The 18,151-nt window shown below is 30.3% G+C and overlaps 1 protein-coding gene across 2 annotated transcripts in view; it reads right to left on the bottom strand.

The window, feature by feature from the left end:
* Nucleotides 1-18,151, bottom strand: part of LOC129983588 (acid-sensing ion channel 5-like) — a 62,821-nt gene that overhangs the window by 2,831 nt on the left and 41,839 nt on the right. The window contains exons 7-12 of one of the 2 annotated variants that reach the window (XM_056093117.1): nt 17,068-17,166; nt 14,334-14,433; nt 9,939-10,005; nt 7,310-7,361; nt 2,859-2,899; nt 2,675-2,750 (exon numbers count right to left, since the gene is read on the bottom strand). In XM_056093117.1, coding sequence (XP_055949092.1) covers nt 2,675-2,750; nt 2,859-2,899; nt 7,310-7,361; nt 9,939-10,005; nt 14,334-14,433; nt 17,068-17,166 — 435 coding nt within the window. The remainder of the gene's footprint in view (nt 1-2,674; nt 2,751-2,858; nt 2,900-7,309; nt 7,362-9,938; nt 10,006-14,333; nt 14,434-17,067; nt 17,167-18,151) is intronic. The other variant, XM_056093118.1, reaches the window with a different exon arrangement.

Here is an 18,151-nt window from a genome sequence, read left to right on the forward strand (position 1 = left end):
CTCGTTGAATATAAATTATTCTGTCCGTCGTTTTACCTTGTCTAACTTGGAACTTTCACAAATTTTAGAATTATTGGTAGTTTATTTTGCAAAATAATCAACTCTAGCTCAGTAGCAAGGGGGAAAATTCTTGTTTTTTTGTTCAAATTATATATTTTTTTTATCTTACGTTTGCGAATTTTAAATTCATAATTTTTAGTAATTTATATATATATATATATATATATATATATATATATATATATATATATATATATATATATATATATATATATATATATATATATATATGTAATGATATTTTAATTTTAATGTCAATTTAATTAATTTCCTAGATTTTATCTTAATTTAGCCCATAGTAACTTCATTCCAAAATATTCTCTTATTTCGTGATCCAATGAATCTCTATGTTAAGAAATTCGTTTCGCTTGAAAATTACGTTATAAAGAAAATTAATTGAATTGTAAATTAAATTCAAAAATGAAGAAAACTTATATATTAAATTGATATTCCAATATGTTTTAAACTATAAAATAATGCGTGAATCTGCTTTGTGCAGATTTATTAAAATTTTTTTTATAAAAATATTCATAATTTTTGCGAAAATAGAGCCACACTATCTGTATTTCTTTACCACTGTAAATGTATTGCCTCAAGCATTTTTTTCTTGCGGGAGTTTCATTAATGAGTTTTTGATCATCGTCATCCACTCTAGTATCTTAATTATAATTCTCAACATTTTGCAATGTAATGTTTCAGCAATTGAAATGCCTCTATCAAAGTGCAGATAGTTAGATTGTTGTATATTTGCTTCAACAGCTGTTAAATCTTTCAGATGCTGCCATTTTTTTTTACAACTGTTAATTGTTGTATATTTGCTTCAACAGCTGTTAAATCTTTCAGATGCTGCCATTTTTTTTTACAACTGTTAATTGTTGTATATTTGCTTCAACAGCTGTTAAATCTTTCAGATGCTGCCATTTTTTTTTACAACTGTTAATTGTTGTATATTTGCTTCAACAGCTGTTAAATCTTTCAGATGCTGCCATTTTTTTTTTTACAACTGTTAATTTGGGTGGTACTTCGAGAAACGAAAAGTTGCACAACGTTATGAAAAGACAAAAAAATTGGAAAACAGAAGAAAATGAATCGAAAATACCGCTTTATATAACTATCATGAATAATCTTCCCAATATTTGGGAATAATAATTCCAAAATTTACGCATACTTTCTAATGAACTTGTCATGCCAGGGAACACCTTACATGTAGAAACAATAGTTAAGAAATATTATCTTTTGGAGTAGACCGGGATAGCCTGGTTGGTAGGGCGCTGGATTCGCGTCCCTTGGGTTGTGAGTTTGAACCCCGCCGGCCAAAGATTCCCCGCTTGCGTGGTGGCTGGCGCACGTATAAAACTGTCGAGGTCACAAAGTCCTCCGTGTCAAGAGCAATACCACTGGGGGTATTGGATCAGGGGTAGTAGTTCTCTGATTCAGTTTCTAAATTACGATCTGTGAATGAAATGTACGAATGAAGTCCGCCCCTTAAAAAGAGTTGTGACGTGTGTGTAGCTAAGTCGTTCTCTTGGCCCTGGATGGCGCTACTGTAAAAACGAGAGACGTACCCTTGGCTTAAACCACAATTAACTTCTTTAAGTCAGTGGGCTTGTCTAGACAAGATCCATTAGAAACAACATATTTTGGAGTGAATTTAGAATTTTTACTGAATCTATCGAGTCATCCCTGGCGAGTTATTTGGCGATTAAACCCTGACATACGTTAATGGTATCCAAAAATCTATTTTGTGTTTTAGACACGTTTTTCTCAACCGATTGAAAAAAAATTGGCACAAACTGCACTTGTAACAAAATTCCATATCAAATTCAATACATTTAAGTCAATGCGTTTTCGAATTAATCGCGTTTACATTTTCTGAGGGACAAACCGACAAATAGTAAACCCAAAGTTAGATTTGGCTCAAAATGCGGCAGATGTTTAGACTAAAAATGTTAAATATGTGTACCGAATTTTATATACCTAACTCTCTACGTTTTGTAATTCTTGTGTTAACTTCTATGAGAAGAGCCGGGCAGACGAACTTCCTCAATAGATTTTACTCAAAATTTGACAAAAATCTGCAGTTTTGGTGTAAAGACCGTATACCAGATTTCAACTGTCTAGTTCAAAATGGTTTTGAGAACTTTCTTGCAGATAGATAGAAGGACATATTCCAAAAATGTGTTTTCCGAACAGGGTAGTCTAAAGCGTTGAGGTTCGTCAAAATCTCGAATGTTCGAATGTTTTGACTATTTAATAAACTTTCTCTATACTATGTATGCAGGAAGGTAAAAACTATCTTTTATAATAAGATGAATGAGTAACATCTAAATGTTGTTGAAAACTAAAGTTGTTTTTTTCGGAAAATATTATCAAATGCAGATACTATTATATGTATATCTAAGTTTCGTAGAACTGTAGGAAACTTGGACGAAAAATTTTCCATTTCATTATCGTATTTTCATAAGCAAAATATCAAGAGTCAGATGATTCGCGTCACGCTCAAATATGTTACTACTTTAGGATTCATTGCGGGACTATTTAATTGCGCGTAATGATACATCACAATTGCCATTTTGAATTGTTACTTATTAAAGATATTTTAGTTCCCACTTACTTCATACTGAGGTCTATGAGAGTAGATGATTATTTCTGGTCTTTTTAAAAATACAAGCATCACAGCCTTGTTTTTCCTGGAAAAAAATAGAGCTCGTTAAGAAGATTTTTATTTTTGAGTCAGAAGAACAAATTAAAATGTGCACATAAAATATATATATATATATATATATTTTGATGCTTACAAAACTGGATCTTCTGAATATAGATCTTCCACAGAATTCATCTAAAAAAAGTAGGTGTTTATTATAACAGAATGGTAAGAATTTAATTATTTTTATAGATGAAAAAATAAATTTTTTGACGATAAATTTTTAACCACATTTAAAAGCTAATCATATTATGTATAACGTATTCACTTTATAATGAAATTTGAAACGTGTATAGATTTAACAATGCCTTTATTATACAAATTTTATTTGTTTCTTTATCTCGTTTGGAGAACATTGAAAATTCAGGCAATATAAATCAAGCCTCTGACAATAATCACTGAAACTTTAAGAGGAAATTTTGATTTAAAATTTATATTCTCGCTTATTTCAAATTTCTACCAAATGCATAATGTATATACAGGGTGTCTCAAAAACCTTGACCTCGGCTTTTATTTCTTTAATATTGATCACAGAAATATACTGTAAATTACATAGTTGTGTAAAAAAGGTTGCAAAATGTTATGAAATCGATTAAAATTTTCAGGGTATTAAACTTTAAAAAATACAAAATTAACATTTTTATACGGACCCCGTACAAAAATTTCTCAGCGAGTAAAATGTGCCCCATCCTCTAATAAGGTCATGTACAAAATTTCAGAATTTTTTCATGAAAACTCTCAAAGATATGTTAAAACAAAGTTGGTGAAGGGTCAATCAAAAATTAAAATGCAAATGTTTTACAGCTTCAGTGCAGATGACGTGACGCAGGAATGCATCATAAGAAAATAAAATATGCTTTATATCTTTAGTTTTAAATACAAATTTTAAAATCTATGCTTCCAGAAGAATACTTTAAAATTTTATATCATGAATTACAGAATATAACTTAAATATAGCACAGTCATTGAAATTGTAAAATCTTATGTAATCTTTCCTTTAAGTAATCTTTCCTTCATGTAATCTTTCCTTTAACTTATTATTTCTACACATTTTTAATACTTTTGAACCAATAAATAGTAAAATTATTATTTATTTATTCAATTATTACTTTCTTTGTCAATTTGTTTACGACCCCTAAAACACGAACATCCGACATGATTGCGAACTCATATCCAGGCATCGGAAAGTGGTTTAAGTCAGCATTTATGTAGTTTCATATCTTTGAGACTTTTTGTGATAAAATGCTGAAATTTTATACATGACCTTATTAGAGGATGGGGCACATTTTACTCACTGGGAATTTTTTGTACTGGGTCCATATAAAAATTTAAATTATATATTTTTTAAAGTTTAATCCCCTGAAAATTTTAATCGATTTCATAACATTTTGCACCATTTTTTACGCAACTTTGTGATTTACAGTATATGTCTATGATCAATATTTAACTAATAAAAGCCGCGGTCAAGGTATTTGAGACATCCTATATGTACCAAATATACATTATACTCAAAAATTAAGTAAAAAGTGTTGGTACGTTTTAATGAATAGGATATTAGATGAAATTCGGATGAGTGCACAGTAGAATAACTGGCTTCGGAATTAAAAGGGAAAAAATAATTAAAAGCTATCACCAAAAAGGGACAGGTAAAGAGGAGCTTAGTGGCATGACAAGTTTCGCCCCGTCCTTCCTATTTTTAAATTCTAAAAGCAGAATTTTTTATTGATTTTTCTATATAAGTAATGAATATTACGCTCAATATTACGCCAAACTGAACATTTGATTCAAGGTGACATTCAAGACAATAGTTTCGATATTTCGAGTGTAAATTTAAGTAAATTGGTAAACAAATTGAAAACAACTTTTTTAGAATAATCTAAATGTTTTAATACAAAGTTTATAACAACTGCTGACTTGTGAATTAGTAAACCCACTGAAATAAACAAATTCTGCAAATGAATTTAATAAAATGAAAAAATATTATCTAAAAATAATGTTCTGAAATCTAAATGTCATTTTATTTTACTTGTAATGTCATTTACTAGTTTAAATACACGGTTCTTGTAAATCAATTAAAAGCACAAAATTAAATGATTCCGGAAATATAAAGAACCTGTAGAGAAAGTCTCCCCCAAACCCTCTCGCATATTTTCTAATAAAGGTATTATTCCAGAGAACACCTTCCATGGAATTGGCTTAAAATAGTTACAAAGTATTAACCTCTGGCGTGAATTTAACACTCTTACTGATTCTATCGTGTGTTCCTTGGCGAGTTATTTGGCGATTAATCCCTGGTATGGGTAATAATATACGAAAACTGAATTTGTAATTTAAATTGGTGATTGAAACCAAAATTCGACACAGAACTATACACTTGTAATCACTAAATCACATACCAAATTTGATATATTTAAATCATTGCGTTTTTTAGCTATCGTGATTACATGTTTGTGAAAGGATAGACTGATAGACATTCAACTGTTCCTTGGATTTTGCTTAAAATTTGATAGATGTCTACAGCATAAATGCTAAATCTGTGTACCGAATTTAGATCTTTTCGTTTTGTATTTGTCCTATTACCTTATATTCGCACAACTAGACATACAGACTTTTATTGTATAGAGTTTGCTCAAAATTTGATAGAAACCTACATATTTGATGTAAAGACCGTATACCAAATTTAATCCGTTTAGAATAAAGCGTTTTTGAGTTATTTTTGTGACAGACGGACGACAAACATATTCCAAAAAAGTATTTTTGAGATTCTTTGACGATCTGAAACGTAGAGACTCGTCAAAATCTCAAGTTCTGATCTTTTAACGAGTACAATACTTCCTCTATATTTCGGATAAAGTAAAAAAGTCTCGCTTCTGGGATACCGTAAGTTACGGGACTGGGTACTTATCTACTTTGCGTATTTGATATCCCGGTTTTGCCTCCAACTGTCTTAACTGTGAAAGTGTACTCTGTATGTATATGTATATCGATACACAATATTTTAAAGAAATTTCCATTTTAAAAAAAGTACGTACATAGGCTGATGTTCTAAATTTTTTCCGCTCAAGAAGGACCGACGATAAAAGAGGCAGTGATGCCATATCAATCTATGAAAATTCAAAATGAAGTTTTCGTACCCTCATTCAAACTACAATTATTAGAAATTTAGATTCGAGACTGATTTATGTGATTCAGAACAGTACTGTAGAATAAAGAACAACAGAATACAATGTCAATGATTTGATGGAAAAACACCGCTTTTGAATTTTGCAATGCATTTCACAGGTAGATAAACGGAGGAGTCACAAAATCCATATTATTTGTTAAGGCGACAAGGTACTCGAAAAATCATTAAAACATCGAAATTTTTTATTGGCTCATATGATAAATTGAATCTTTCTAAATGTGCCTGCAAAATTTTAGAGCCGTAGCTTTATTTTTTATTAAGTTCTTGAAGAATTTTTGATGCATGACAGGAGAGTAAACAATGTTGCCACGCCAACTTTTCAAATTCAAACACCTATAAAAGAAGCTCATTTGGTAAAAGTAATGCCAATTTATTAGAGCGATGTATTTGGTGCATGACACAAAACTTTAATGAGACTTCCCACAGTGTCACTTGGAGTAAATGCTCAAAAGTGACTATCAAACGATCAAAAGTACGATCAAACAGAATACCAGAGTAGAACTACAGAACAGTAGAAATATATATTTAATCAATTTTGATATGCGTATTAATTTTTTATAGGTGTTATGATAAGATTTGTGAAGTTTTAATCTTTCTTTTTCTTTATATATCTTCAATATACAAATATAATATTTTGTTTCCATAAATTTTTGCATTTTTTAACTTTAAACAATTTAGAATAACTTGAATCACATTTTGTAAAAGTTGCAGGCAAATTGCATAGATTTTATATTATGATTTAGATTAATCAAAACTTTGAATGCATTTTTCTCCATGATCTTTTTTTTGCTTATATACCACATTTTTAAAGCTAAGGCTTTCTTAAAAATGGATGTAGAGGTGTGAAATTTTTTATGAATGCTCAGAATATATGTTTTATTAAATTTAGTATGGAATTGGCTTTAAGGTGGGTAGTAATTTTTTTAAAAAAGGTCCAAAGTCAGAATTCCTGAATTTTTCAGATTTTTTTGTGTTTTTTACAATAAAAAAATTATAAAAAATTAAATACTGTTGGCAGGAGCAAATCCATACTAAGTTCTCTGTAGTATTTTAATAGCTACCTAGAAAAAAATTTGTTAGTAAAATCTTCATATTTCAAAAAGCCTTAGGGTTTTAAAAAAAGTTCAAAATTAAAAAAAAAATTAAATTTAAAAAAAAATACTAAATAATTATAGAGTACTACTTTGCATAAAATAAAAGTAAAATATAATTTTAAACATTAAAATTTAAAGAGAAAATTTTGAGGTATCGTGTCGCCTTAAGTAAGAAAACACTAAAATAAAGAAATCAATTGCGCCGTCTTAATAGTCAATAGAAACGATCTTTTATTTAAGAAAACTAAGGTATTCATAATTACTTACTTTTTTAACTTCCAATTTCCTTTCTTGCACATCATATTCAAAATCAGTGAATCTGAAAAAATCAATAGCATCGTTAATAAATTAATAATTATCTAACGATGTATCTTGACAAAATGGGTTTTGACTGTGCAACATATAACATTCATCATTATAAGCTCTGATTGCACCCTCAAAGCTTTTCAATTATTTATTTTGACTGACAGTTTCAGAGACAAAACCACCATCCTTATTAGCACAAGGCATTGTAAGATATCTCCATGATATTGTTCGATTTTCTGAATGTCATACATTATAATGAAGACATTGTTGGGCATTTAGTGCTAATAGAGATATTTGAACGGAGATTGATTTGGCCAAAGGTAAAAAGATTTCATTCAAAAGATAATTCGAAAAGTTGGTGATTGGTGGAACGGTAGTGTCGATATCTCAAACTGCTAATAAAACTTTAAACCGCAAGTTCACGGCATTGTTACTTATATTGCAAATTTACAATAAATAGGTAGTTGAATAGATAAAAAAAAATTAAGTACATCATAGCGTTGTTTTCCGAAAATTCACTTTCTTCAAGAGATGCAAAATATGAATCTACAAAGTTGAAAGGAAAGATGAAATTTAAGCAAAATAATATTTTATTCAAATAATACTTTTCTTTGCCAAGAACCAATGGCGGATGCAAGCGCGCTACGGCTTTAAGCAGTGCACTTTATGATGTCTCTCTCTATTTGATGAATTGGCCAATTTAGTTCCACATCATAGCGGGCCTTCAACTAAATCAGCATGAAAATTATTTATATCAAGTTCCTCTTTATTTGAATAACTTTGTGCAAATATATATATGGCACTAGCAGTACCCGCACAGCGTTGCTCGTGGCATAACATCCAAGAGGAAAAATTAGCTTTGAACTTACCAAAGTGGGGACATTCTTTCTCTGATATTCGCTAACAGAATATTTCTTTCCTTTGCGTTTTCATTATAGCGCAACAAACGAAGTGTTTTGGCATTTAATGTGCTCCGGCCACGGTTGGATTTCTTTATTTTTTGGGGGACATAATGAGTTTTGAATCGCAAAATTTGAATTTAAAATCAGACGTAAATAAAGAAATGTATCGCATGTGCAGCTCTTGCTATTTACGCATTCGCAGTTTGGGTTTTCGCACATGCGCGGATAAGTGCAAAGTACAAATAATACTGTATTGCGCATGCGCGAATCGTAGTAGGAAAATAATTAAAATCCCAATTATAAAAATCCTTCTTTTTATTTTGATATATCTCGAATATACTAAAATATTCCCCAATAAATGTCCTACAAAACTGTACAAATATCTCCAATATCAGTTAAATATTTCTCGAGTTTGTCTCTTTCAAACATACAGACGCTTTTAGAAGACTTCATTTTATACTATGTATAGATTATTTATTTATAATAACTCACGTTTGCGCGGTTTATATATAATGCTATCTAACAAGACATTCGGTGTTTTTTTAAATGCAATAATAACAAAATAAATGTAATTAGACATACAGGAACCTGACTAATTGTACTTGACAAAATATTAATATTATCATGCTATCAATATTTAGAGAATTTGTACATTGTACGAATTGATTTATTTGGCGACAAACTAATAATATTCTTTTAATACTTCTTCTTGAGCAATACATACAAATTGTTTGAATTATGAGATAATAAAATAATATTAATATTTTGTCAAGTACATAGTACCGAAAGGCCCTAGACAGCTGCCTAGTGGGAAATCCACTAGGGCGACATTTTCTTATAGTATGAATACACCTCTCTGGTTGATCTCACGGTGATTACGACATTCTCTATTGTCGAACACAACATATCATTAGGAATGTTCATTAATATACCTGTATTCACAATCAGTATTTTCATTTGACTCGAAATACTGAATTGCTGTTCAAAGTTTTTGGACTTATTGAGTAACTCTGCACTTTGGAGTCCTGTTCAAATTTGGAAAATGATATGACAGTTAATCGTTAAAATTTGATCATTATTTTGAATTAATAGGTGAGAGTCCCAAATAAGTCTTACATAGTTTCCAAACAGAAATGTAAAGTGTTATTGCCTGGCCACTATATTTTTAGCTGCTCTGCTGTCACTGACGTCATTATAGGTGACATTAAAAGGAAGATCCTTCATGAATGAATGACCAGCTTGAATCTGAAAGTGGAACCGCGAAGTGACATCGAAGAAACGTGTAGAAACTAGAGTCATATTTTGAATATTTCATTAATTATGATTTATGGAGTAAGTATCATATAGAATTCTGAGGATAGAGTAGATCTCAGCAACTACGTTTCGAGCAAAAACAAGGACAATAATTTCATAAATCAAATCATGAAGCCAAACTTGGATAAACTACTAATATCATAAAGATGAGATCATATTCCTTTCAACCTTCAGTAGGCTGCTTTCAATTAGCCCTTAAATTTGTACTTCATTGTTTGTAGAAAACATAATGGAGGACAAATTATTTGTCATTGATATTTTTAAACTAGTTTAATTTATAGAATTCAAATAATAATTTAAATACTAAATAACCCTTAAATGTTAAAACTAATTAGTTTTTAAAAATATTTTTAAAAATTTATTGCAGTACTTACTCGCAAGGCTGTTGGCATATTTTATAACATTCACTCAAATTAAAATGGAAGCATTCATCGAGTTTATCTGAAGGAAAAAGTGAAATCACAAAATATTATAAAAATTAAGATTCAAATTTCTTATTTAAATTTTACAAAGTTTAGGTTCTGATTTGTGTTGTGTAAAATGCTTTCAGATAAAAACTAGATACATGGAAATAGAAAAAAAAATTTCTTTTCAAAAGAATCTGGAAAAAGTTTTAGAACAAATAAATAAAAACGAAATAAAAATAAATTAATCAATATATTTAAATGATACAAAAGAAAAGAAACAATTCTCCATCTCTAATCATAGCTCAAATTTCGCCATATTTTATTTCACTTGAAATCTTATAGATTCTAGATAAGTCATCATTGGTTGCCTGTCTCCAACCACCCTTCTTTCCCAAAGAAATTAAAAAATATATTTATTATTTTATTACTTTACAAATTACAATTTGAAAAATACCACATTACGTATTGGAAAAAAACTATGATAGAATTGCAATCACTACACCAATTTTTCCAACTTTTATTTCGTTTGAAAGTTTATGATATCTGGATGTATCATTAATGGTAGCCTGCAATTCACCGGTCCCCAATTTGGAGAGATATCACAAAATATAACTTTCGCACATTCCCCAACCTTAACAACACGATGGATTTCGCCAATTTTATTCGCCGTTTTGCGTGCCTAGCCAATCAATCAGAATGTCCTTCTTTTATCATGCAAGTGTAATCTAAAATAGTTCTTTCAGTAAGTGTTCGTCAAAGATGGTTAACAATACTGATTTAATAATATTAATATGGCTAATGAGGAGCTGGTCTCCGTAAGTTATAAATTTATAAATTTAAGCAAATAAAAGGAAACAAAAACAAAAATAAAAAAAAAGTTTCATTTGTATGATTAATATGTATTTTTTGCGAAGGTATTTAAAATGAAGCAACAAATATGTCTCTTTTAGCATCATTACATTTTTGTTTATTATGTCCCGTATGTTATTTTTGTTATCAATCCTTTTTCTTTATCAATACGAAATCTATGGAGATATATAAGGCTAATAAACGATTGTATTTTATAACGACTTGTGACGGCATACGATAAACACATTCTTAATTAAAATTTAAATTAAAAGAAAATCTAAAACATCACAGGTATTAAAGGAAACCGAACAGAAATATTGAAAGAAATTTATTGATAAAAAAGTCAAAGGATGCTAATGTGTATTGCCAAAGTCCGCTCTGAAAGCTATTTAGTCGCAGATTGAAGTGAACTTTATTGAATTGTGTATTGAATGTAGCATTTGAACAGTCCAAGTTGTGTATTAATGGGATTTTGAATTCTTTTTACTATCCAATTTGAAAATTCATTTAACCCTTTAAAGGGCCATTTTTTTTCTAGTCATATTATGTTAAAATATTTTTAGGCTTGAAATTAGAATAAGAAAAGGGATTCATTTAGCTTATTAGATAAATTTAATTTGATTAATTAATTAATTTGGTTAATTAATAATTAAGTAACAAATCAAGACACATCATTTTGTGTAAGATAAAGAACTGAAGCATCTAAGTTTCTGTCTTTCTAAAAAAATGTGTCAAAACTTATGCCAACCTACATAATTTCATACAAGGATTTATAAATTCGGTGGGAAGCATACTTCCCACGGCCCTAGAAAGGGTTAAAGGAAGACTGTGCGTCCGGCTGTTCAAATATTAGTCAACACAATAACTACAAAACGAAGAGAGTTAGATTCATGACATTCGGCACACAGATTTCAACTCCTAAAATGTAGATATCTGTCAAATTCGGAACCAAATCCATCCAGAGATTGGTTGTCTGTCGGTCTTTACTTTCATAAGCTGGATAAATAAGCTTTCATAAAATGGATAAGTCAAAAACGCAATCATTGAAATTTAATACATAATTTTTTTTTATCATAATTGCAGTTCTGTGTTCAATTTTTATTTCATTCTGTTGGGAAAAAGACAACGGGATGCGCATTCGATGTCCTTGTGCTTTTGTTCAAACTGCATCTCAGCGATTCATTGCCAAAGATAGCACGCTAATAAGTTCTTTTGTGACTATTGTTCGACAATAGCATGCGATTAGTAATTCACAAATTGGTACAGTTCTAGAGACAGGTACCATTTGGCAATTTTCCTCCAAATTTTTTCGCCAAGCCCCGCAGACACTGTAATCTTCAGAATTTTATTTCTCAATATTATGAATATTTTCAAGAGACGCTGGAGATTTTATCTTTAAAGTTTGGCGCCAAATTTGGCGGTACCCGTCCCTAGGATTTAGCCCACAAATTATTAAGGGGTATAAGAGTAAATTTTGGATAGACCACTCCATTTGTAATTCATTTGGTGGTTTCATTTTGGATAGACCACTCCATTTGGAGGTTTCATTTTGTAGTTTTGATATATGTTAGTATCATTAATAACAAAATCGTCTGTTTACTAGAAAAAAATTCTTCGTTGCCATTTTCATATATAATTCCAGTGTCATTATGGGTTCTTTCTCATCTTTTCTGTTATACCGAGCAAATCTACATAAATAAAAACATTTATGCAGTTTTTTTTTCACGAGTCACTAAATCTAATATTTTTTTTTCTTGTATCCATTACCGGAAATGTCAATCAAAAAATTAAAGACCATTACAGTCTAGCATCAAATATTATATTCAAAAAGGTATTTTTCGATATATTCATATTCATGAGCTAACTTTGCTATTTTGAGCACATACTTCGCCGACTATTCAATTTCAACAACCGAACAACAAAAAATTTCCTGTCGGTCAGCAGGAAAGTGAAGGTAGATTTCATTTCTCCCAGACGAAACCAAAACAAAAACTCGACCTCAACTTATCATTTCTCTGTCTAATTTTACTAAGAAAATAATTTTGGTTTATTTCAAAAGACAGAAAAAATAAAAACAAACACACTCACATTTATTTGTTTCCCCTTATTGAGTACCAAAAACCCATAAAGTAGCTATATGCCTCATTTGATATTTCTGGATTCAACTGTCTGCCTGTCGAACTCTTAAACGATTTTTGCTTATGCACATCTTTGATTTACACATAGCTATGTGCCTCATTTGATAACTTTAGATTCAAATGCTTACCTTAAAGAGCGTCTTGAATAATTCTTACATAATGCATGTCGCGATTTACAGATAGTATGCCTTTTACCATATTAGAAAAATTAAACTACGTGTTCATTCTAGAAAACTTTCGGTAAAAGAAAATGCTATTTCTAGTGTTGTTTTTGGTATTGTTTATTTTTTCACATGCTATGATACTGCACTTTGAGAACCTGCTAGAATGGCCTTTCCATATTTTCTTATAGCATATTTTCTAATAAAGTTGTAATTCCCCTCCCACCTCTCCCTCATAAAATTGTGAACCTTGGGTGAAATCATGAATGTCTTATATGGCATTCTTGAAAAATAGTTACGAAATACGGATCTTTGTTGTGAATCTAGAAATTTACTGAATCTAACGTGTGATCCTTGGCGATGAATCCCTGACACGCTGTTTTATAGTACCTGAAAATCAAATTTGTGTTTTAGATATGTTCCCCCCCCCCCGCCCGAATAAAGTCAAAATTACAAATACTGAATTCCATATATAGAAGTCATTATGCTGTTCAGTTATTGCATTTATATTCATTTGAAAGTACAGATAAACAGATGGTTAAACTTTGATGGATTTCATTCCAAAATTGTAAGGAATTTAAATTTTGGAAGTCAACAAAATATGTACCAAATCTTATCCGTCTTGTTCTCTTCATTTTGTAGTAATCGCTTTAACGTATATATGGATTAAAAAGGTTTTCTGTGAATAGATTTCGTTCAAAATTTGATAGAAATCTGCAAATTTGTTGTTAAATGCATGTGACAAATTCCACCTGTCTAGCTCAAAGTATTTTTGAATTATCATTTTCACAGACAAATAGACAAACATAATGCCATAAATGTGTTTTTCGAACTCGAAAAGGTTTAAACCGTGAACATTCGTCCAAACCTTGAATTCGATTCTTTCGACGATAGCGATATTTTAACTATACTTCGCATACAGGAAAGAAAAAATTAGTTCAACAAAACTCACAAACAATTATTAAACATTTTAATTCTCAAAATTCCATTGTTGGCAGGTTCATTTGTGAAATAAACATATGAATAGAAATTTTATTTAATTGAATATTAATGCATGACGACATCACTATCTAATAAGATATTTCTATCAATAATAGGAAAAGAATACACAGAATCACATAATCAATCTTTCAATGACAATATGGAATCAGTGTTATAGATTTAAAATCAAAATTAAGTCACGTATCAAAAATGATGTAATATGATTATCTTACCGTTGTCACAAATTCTGTCATCGTGATGATATATGATACCGGGAACTACGCAGTTGCACTGCTCTATGGATTTATTATAAGCGCATTCTGCAACGCACATCTGAAAAATAAGCAGATTGTAATAAACAATGCAACGAAAATGTATTCTGCAGATTCTTCTTTTTTCTTTTTAAATGTAGTTGGTGATTCAATTTAATCCTTCTATTCTGTAAAAGAGGACGGTGGACTCTAACAAGACTTAATGCAGATTTTTTACTAGAATTATGAGAATTTAGATGTATATAATTTGGATATTTAATTATTCTATAATTTTACGATAAATTTGATTTATATATGTAATGATATTTTAAACTCGTAATTTAAACCAAATTAATTTTCAAAGCTTTATCTTAATTTAGCCCAAATTAAGAAATTCTCTTATTTCGTGATCCAATTCCACTTTCGGTTTAATTAATTCCTTTGTAAAAATAATACGCCATCAGTACTACGTATCAAATGAAAGTGATATCTTCTGAGCCCTTGAAAAGGTGTCAAAGGTCACCACATTGGCACGTGGCCAGAAATCCTAGGTTATATAAGGCTAGTGATCATTGGTTCGACCTATTTTCGTTCCTTTCCTACTTCTGTGTTTGTGCCGAGCTGCGTCTTTTTGTTAATAATTATGCTTTCCCGAAATGAATATTAAAACGAAAAAAAAAAAAGATACAAAGTCTCTTCACTGCTTGTTCAACCTGCATTTTACTTAAACCAAAATATGTTACATATTATTTAGCCGACAGGATTCGAAAATCTTTATAAATATATATATATATATATATATATATATATATATATATATATATATATATATATATATATATATATATATATATATTTAAAAATTAAATTGGTGTTTTTTAAATGTTTTATATAGATTTAATCTGAATTTTTTCTTTAAATTTTGAGCTGAATAAAAACACATTCTAAGCAAATCTCATGATTTTCCGAATTTCATTTTGAACTGATTTCTGCTTTCAAAGAAATTTGGATTGCCATATATGGCGAGATACGTTTATCAGGGATTTTTTTTCTCAATAAAATGGATTACAAGATTTCATGATGTTTATTATATAATAAATAACTATGAAATTTATTAAAAATGATAACACAAAATGTAATTTTTTATAAAATCATTTTTTACAAAGCCATATATTTAGGATTCTACTATAATACAAAAAATATTGTTTTTAAATCAAGAATCTCGATCTGAGAAGAAAAATTGTAAAACCGTAATTCTCTGAAAAACAAGCGATAAAGAAATTAAACCACAATTTATAAAAAAGAAAATTCTTATATATTGTTATGAAGCTTATATCATTCCCTTGCCATATTTATCTTATGGTTGAAAGACTAACACATAATTCTTAGCGGAAGCCAAATCAATGACTCTTAAATTTAGCGACAAATGTGGAGATTCTAGAAAATGCAATACTTATGTCCCATTCTGGATTAGGAACCGAGATCTAAAGATTCTTTTGAAGAATTTCAAGTGACCTCAAGCCCTGACGGAAAAGTAACACAAGATGCTGAAACGAGTTAATCGCTCTCGCTTCAAAAAGCACACTGGTGAGCTATAAATACCTAGTGCTTTTGCTAATACTGTTACTATTATTTAAATTCGATTTTCTGTCTGAGTGTGGCATTAATTTCTACTACCAAATATTCTTTATAAGTATTTTAACTATGTTCCTCTTATTAGTACTTCACTTATTCTGGAATATTTGTGGAAAAAAGCTTCATTTTCCATTATCCAGTGTACTGGACTTCTACTATTGCACATTCACCGGATGATATCCAGCAATTTTTTTAATAAAGATTCGAATATATCGTGAATGTATACAAAATTCTAATTCATCAAAAGCATTTCTGTCATTGTTCACAGGCTTTATGATTTTTGTTGTCATCTACAGAATTTTAATAAAAAATTAATTTCTAATTTTTTAGAACATTCATGAAAACAAGGATTTAACCCTTTAATACATCATGTAGCCATATGGTTACACTTTTTTTTTTTTTTCATTTATAAATTTCATTTGAGTGTTCCGAAGTGCAACAGTGAAAATTTAGAAATCTTTTTTTAAATCTGTTTTGATAAACATTTGTTGAAAAACCCAATATAGGGCTATATAGTACCTATATAGTACCCAATATAGTACCCCAATATTATATAGTATAGCCCAATATAGTACCAGTACTAGAATTAGATTTAAACTGGAAACTTGGGGAAATATAAAGATGACTGTTGTACGAATAGTTCTACCATTAAAAATACTATCAAAGTATTTTTTTTTCTGCATTGCAAATATATATATACTAAAATGGTCTTTTATTTTTATTGTAGAATCATTATAATGAGATTTATGCCGCTTGAATATTATTTAATTCATAATGTAACCGTTTGGCACATTAAAAACTTTTTTTAAAAACTTAACTAAAAAATAAATAATAGAAATTTAAAAGAAATAATTTTCCTAAATTATATGCACTATTCAAATTATGTATATTTTTTGTACAAAAATAAAACGTCATACATTCTAGGTCATTTTTTTATTTATCATTCTTTTCTTAATCTTTCGAAGAATTTTTTTTTTTTTTTTTTTTTTTTTTGCGACGATAAATTAAAGGACTGCGAATGTATTTAACTTTAGCTTAGGTTTTGACAACTAATGAACTGGACTTCTTATGTTTCACTTACTTCCTGATTGAGAGGTCCCTTCCCCCCTCGCATCCTCCACTGGGATTTGTAGTCTTGGCACTGAGTTTCGTACGGGGAAGGAAGAAGCTTTTCTTCCACCTGTTGGAAGAAAAATTACTGCTCAGTTATTACTGCCAGAAAAATTATTGCACATTATTGCTCTAGAGTTTTCCACTAGTCTATTTAAGATGTATTTAGGCTGAATTATAACTGCAAGAAAAATTATTGCTGAAATTTCTGTTGTTGTTGTCACTTATGGCACTTTACAAATCTGCTGACGAACTGTCAGCGATTTAAGCCGAGTACGCAGTAGCTTTTGAGGGTAAAACCTCTGAGCATCCGAGGGCAGAAGTCTGACATCTGTTTCATACGAAGATGACACACACATTCGCTTTCACATCACCTTTTTACAGGTTGGAGGGGTGCTCTTTCTCACATCTCACAGATAGAACACAGGGTAGAGAACAACCATGCCAGAACCAGGACTCGAACCCTCGATGTCTAGATCACAGGAAGACGCGTTACTCTTAGGCCATGAAAAGTCTCGATCCAATAACAGGTAGCGTTATGATCAAATTCTTTATTTACAGCTTTATTACATAAAAACAACTCTTTCTAATCTAGGTTAAATGAATGATGCTATTTACAACACGAAAATTAAACAAGAATAGTTCCTCGAACAATTTCGAAGGAAACAACTTTACAAGAACAGCTAACAGGCTCTTGGCGTCTTAGGCTACTCCAGGGGTAGCTCTCGGAATCCACCGAATTTGCTTCGGGTGGAATTTTACTCAGAAGTCCGATTCACACGAAGCTTCTCTCCTCCTTCTTCCGAAAAATCTCACCTTTTATTTTCCTCTCAGACTCCACCCTTCCTGTCCACTCCCTGTTACCCAATCACCGTTCAGAACAACCTGCATCGTCTCTGGTCGCCCGTGGGAAATGTCCATTGATGATCCACTCTCCACAATGGGAAAAATGAAGGACATCTGGACTTCTGGAGTGTTTGACACTCTCGTCTTTCGAAGACACGATTTTTTTCCCTGGGAAACGCACGTGTGGTTCCTTATCTGGATTAGCACTA

The sequence above is a fragment of the Argiope bruennichi genome, chromosome 9 (assembly GCF_947563725.1).
Source record: "Argiope bruennichi chromosome 9, qqArgBrue1.1, whole genome shotgun sequence".
In the NCBI taxonomy this organism is placed as follows: domain Eukaryota; kingdom Metazoa; phylum Arthropoda; class Arachnida; order Araneae; family Araneidae; genus Argiope; species Argiope bruennichi.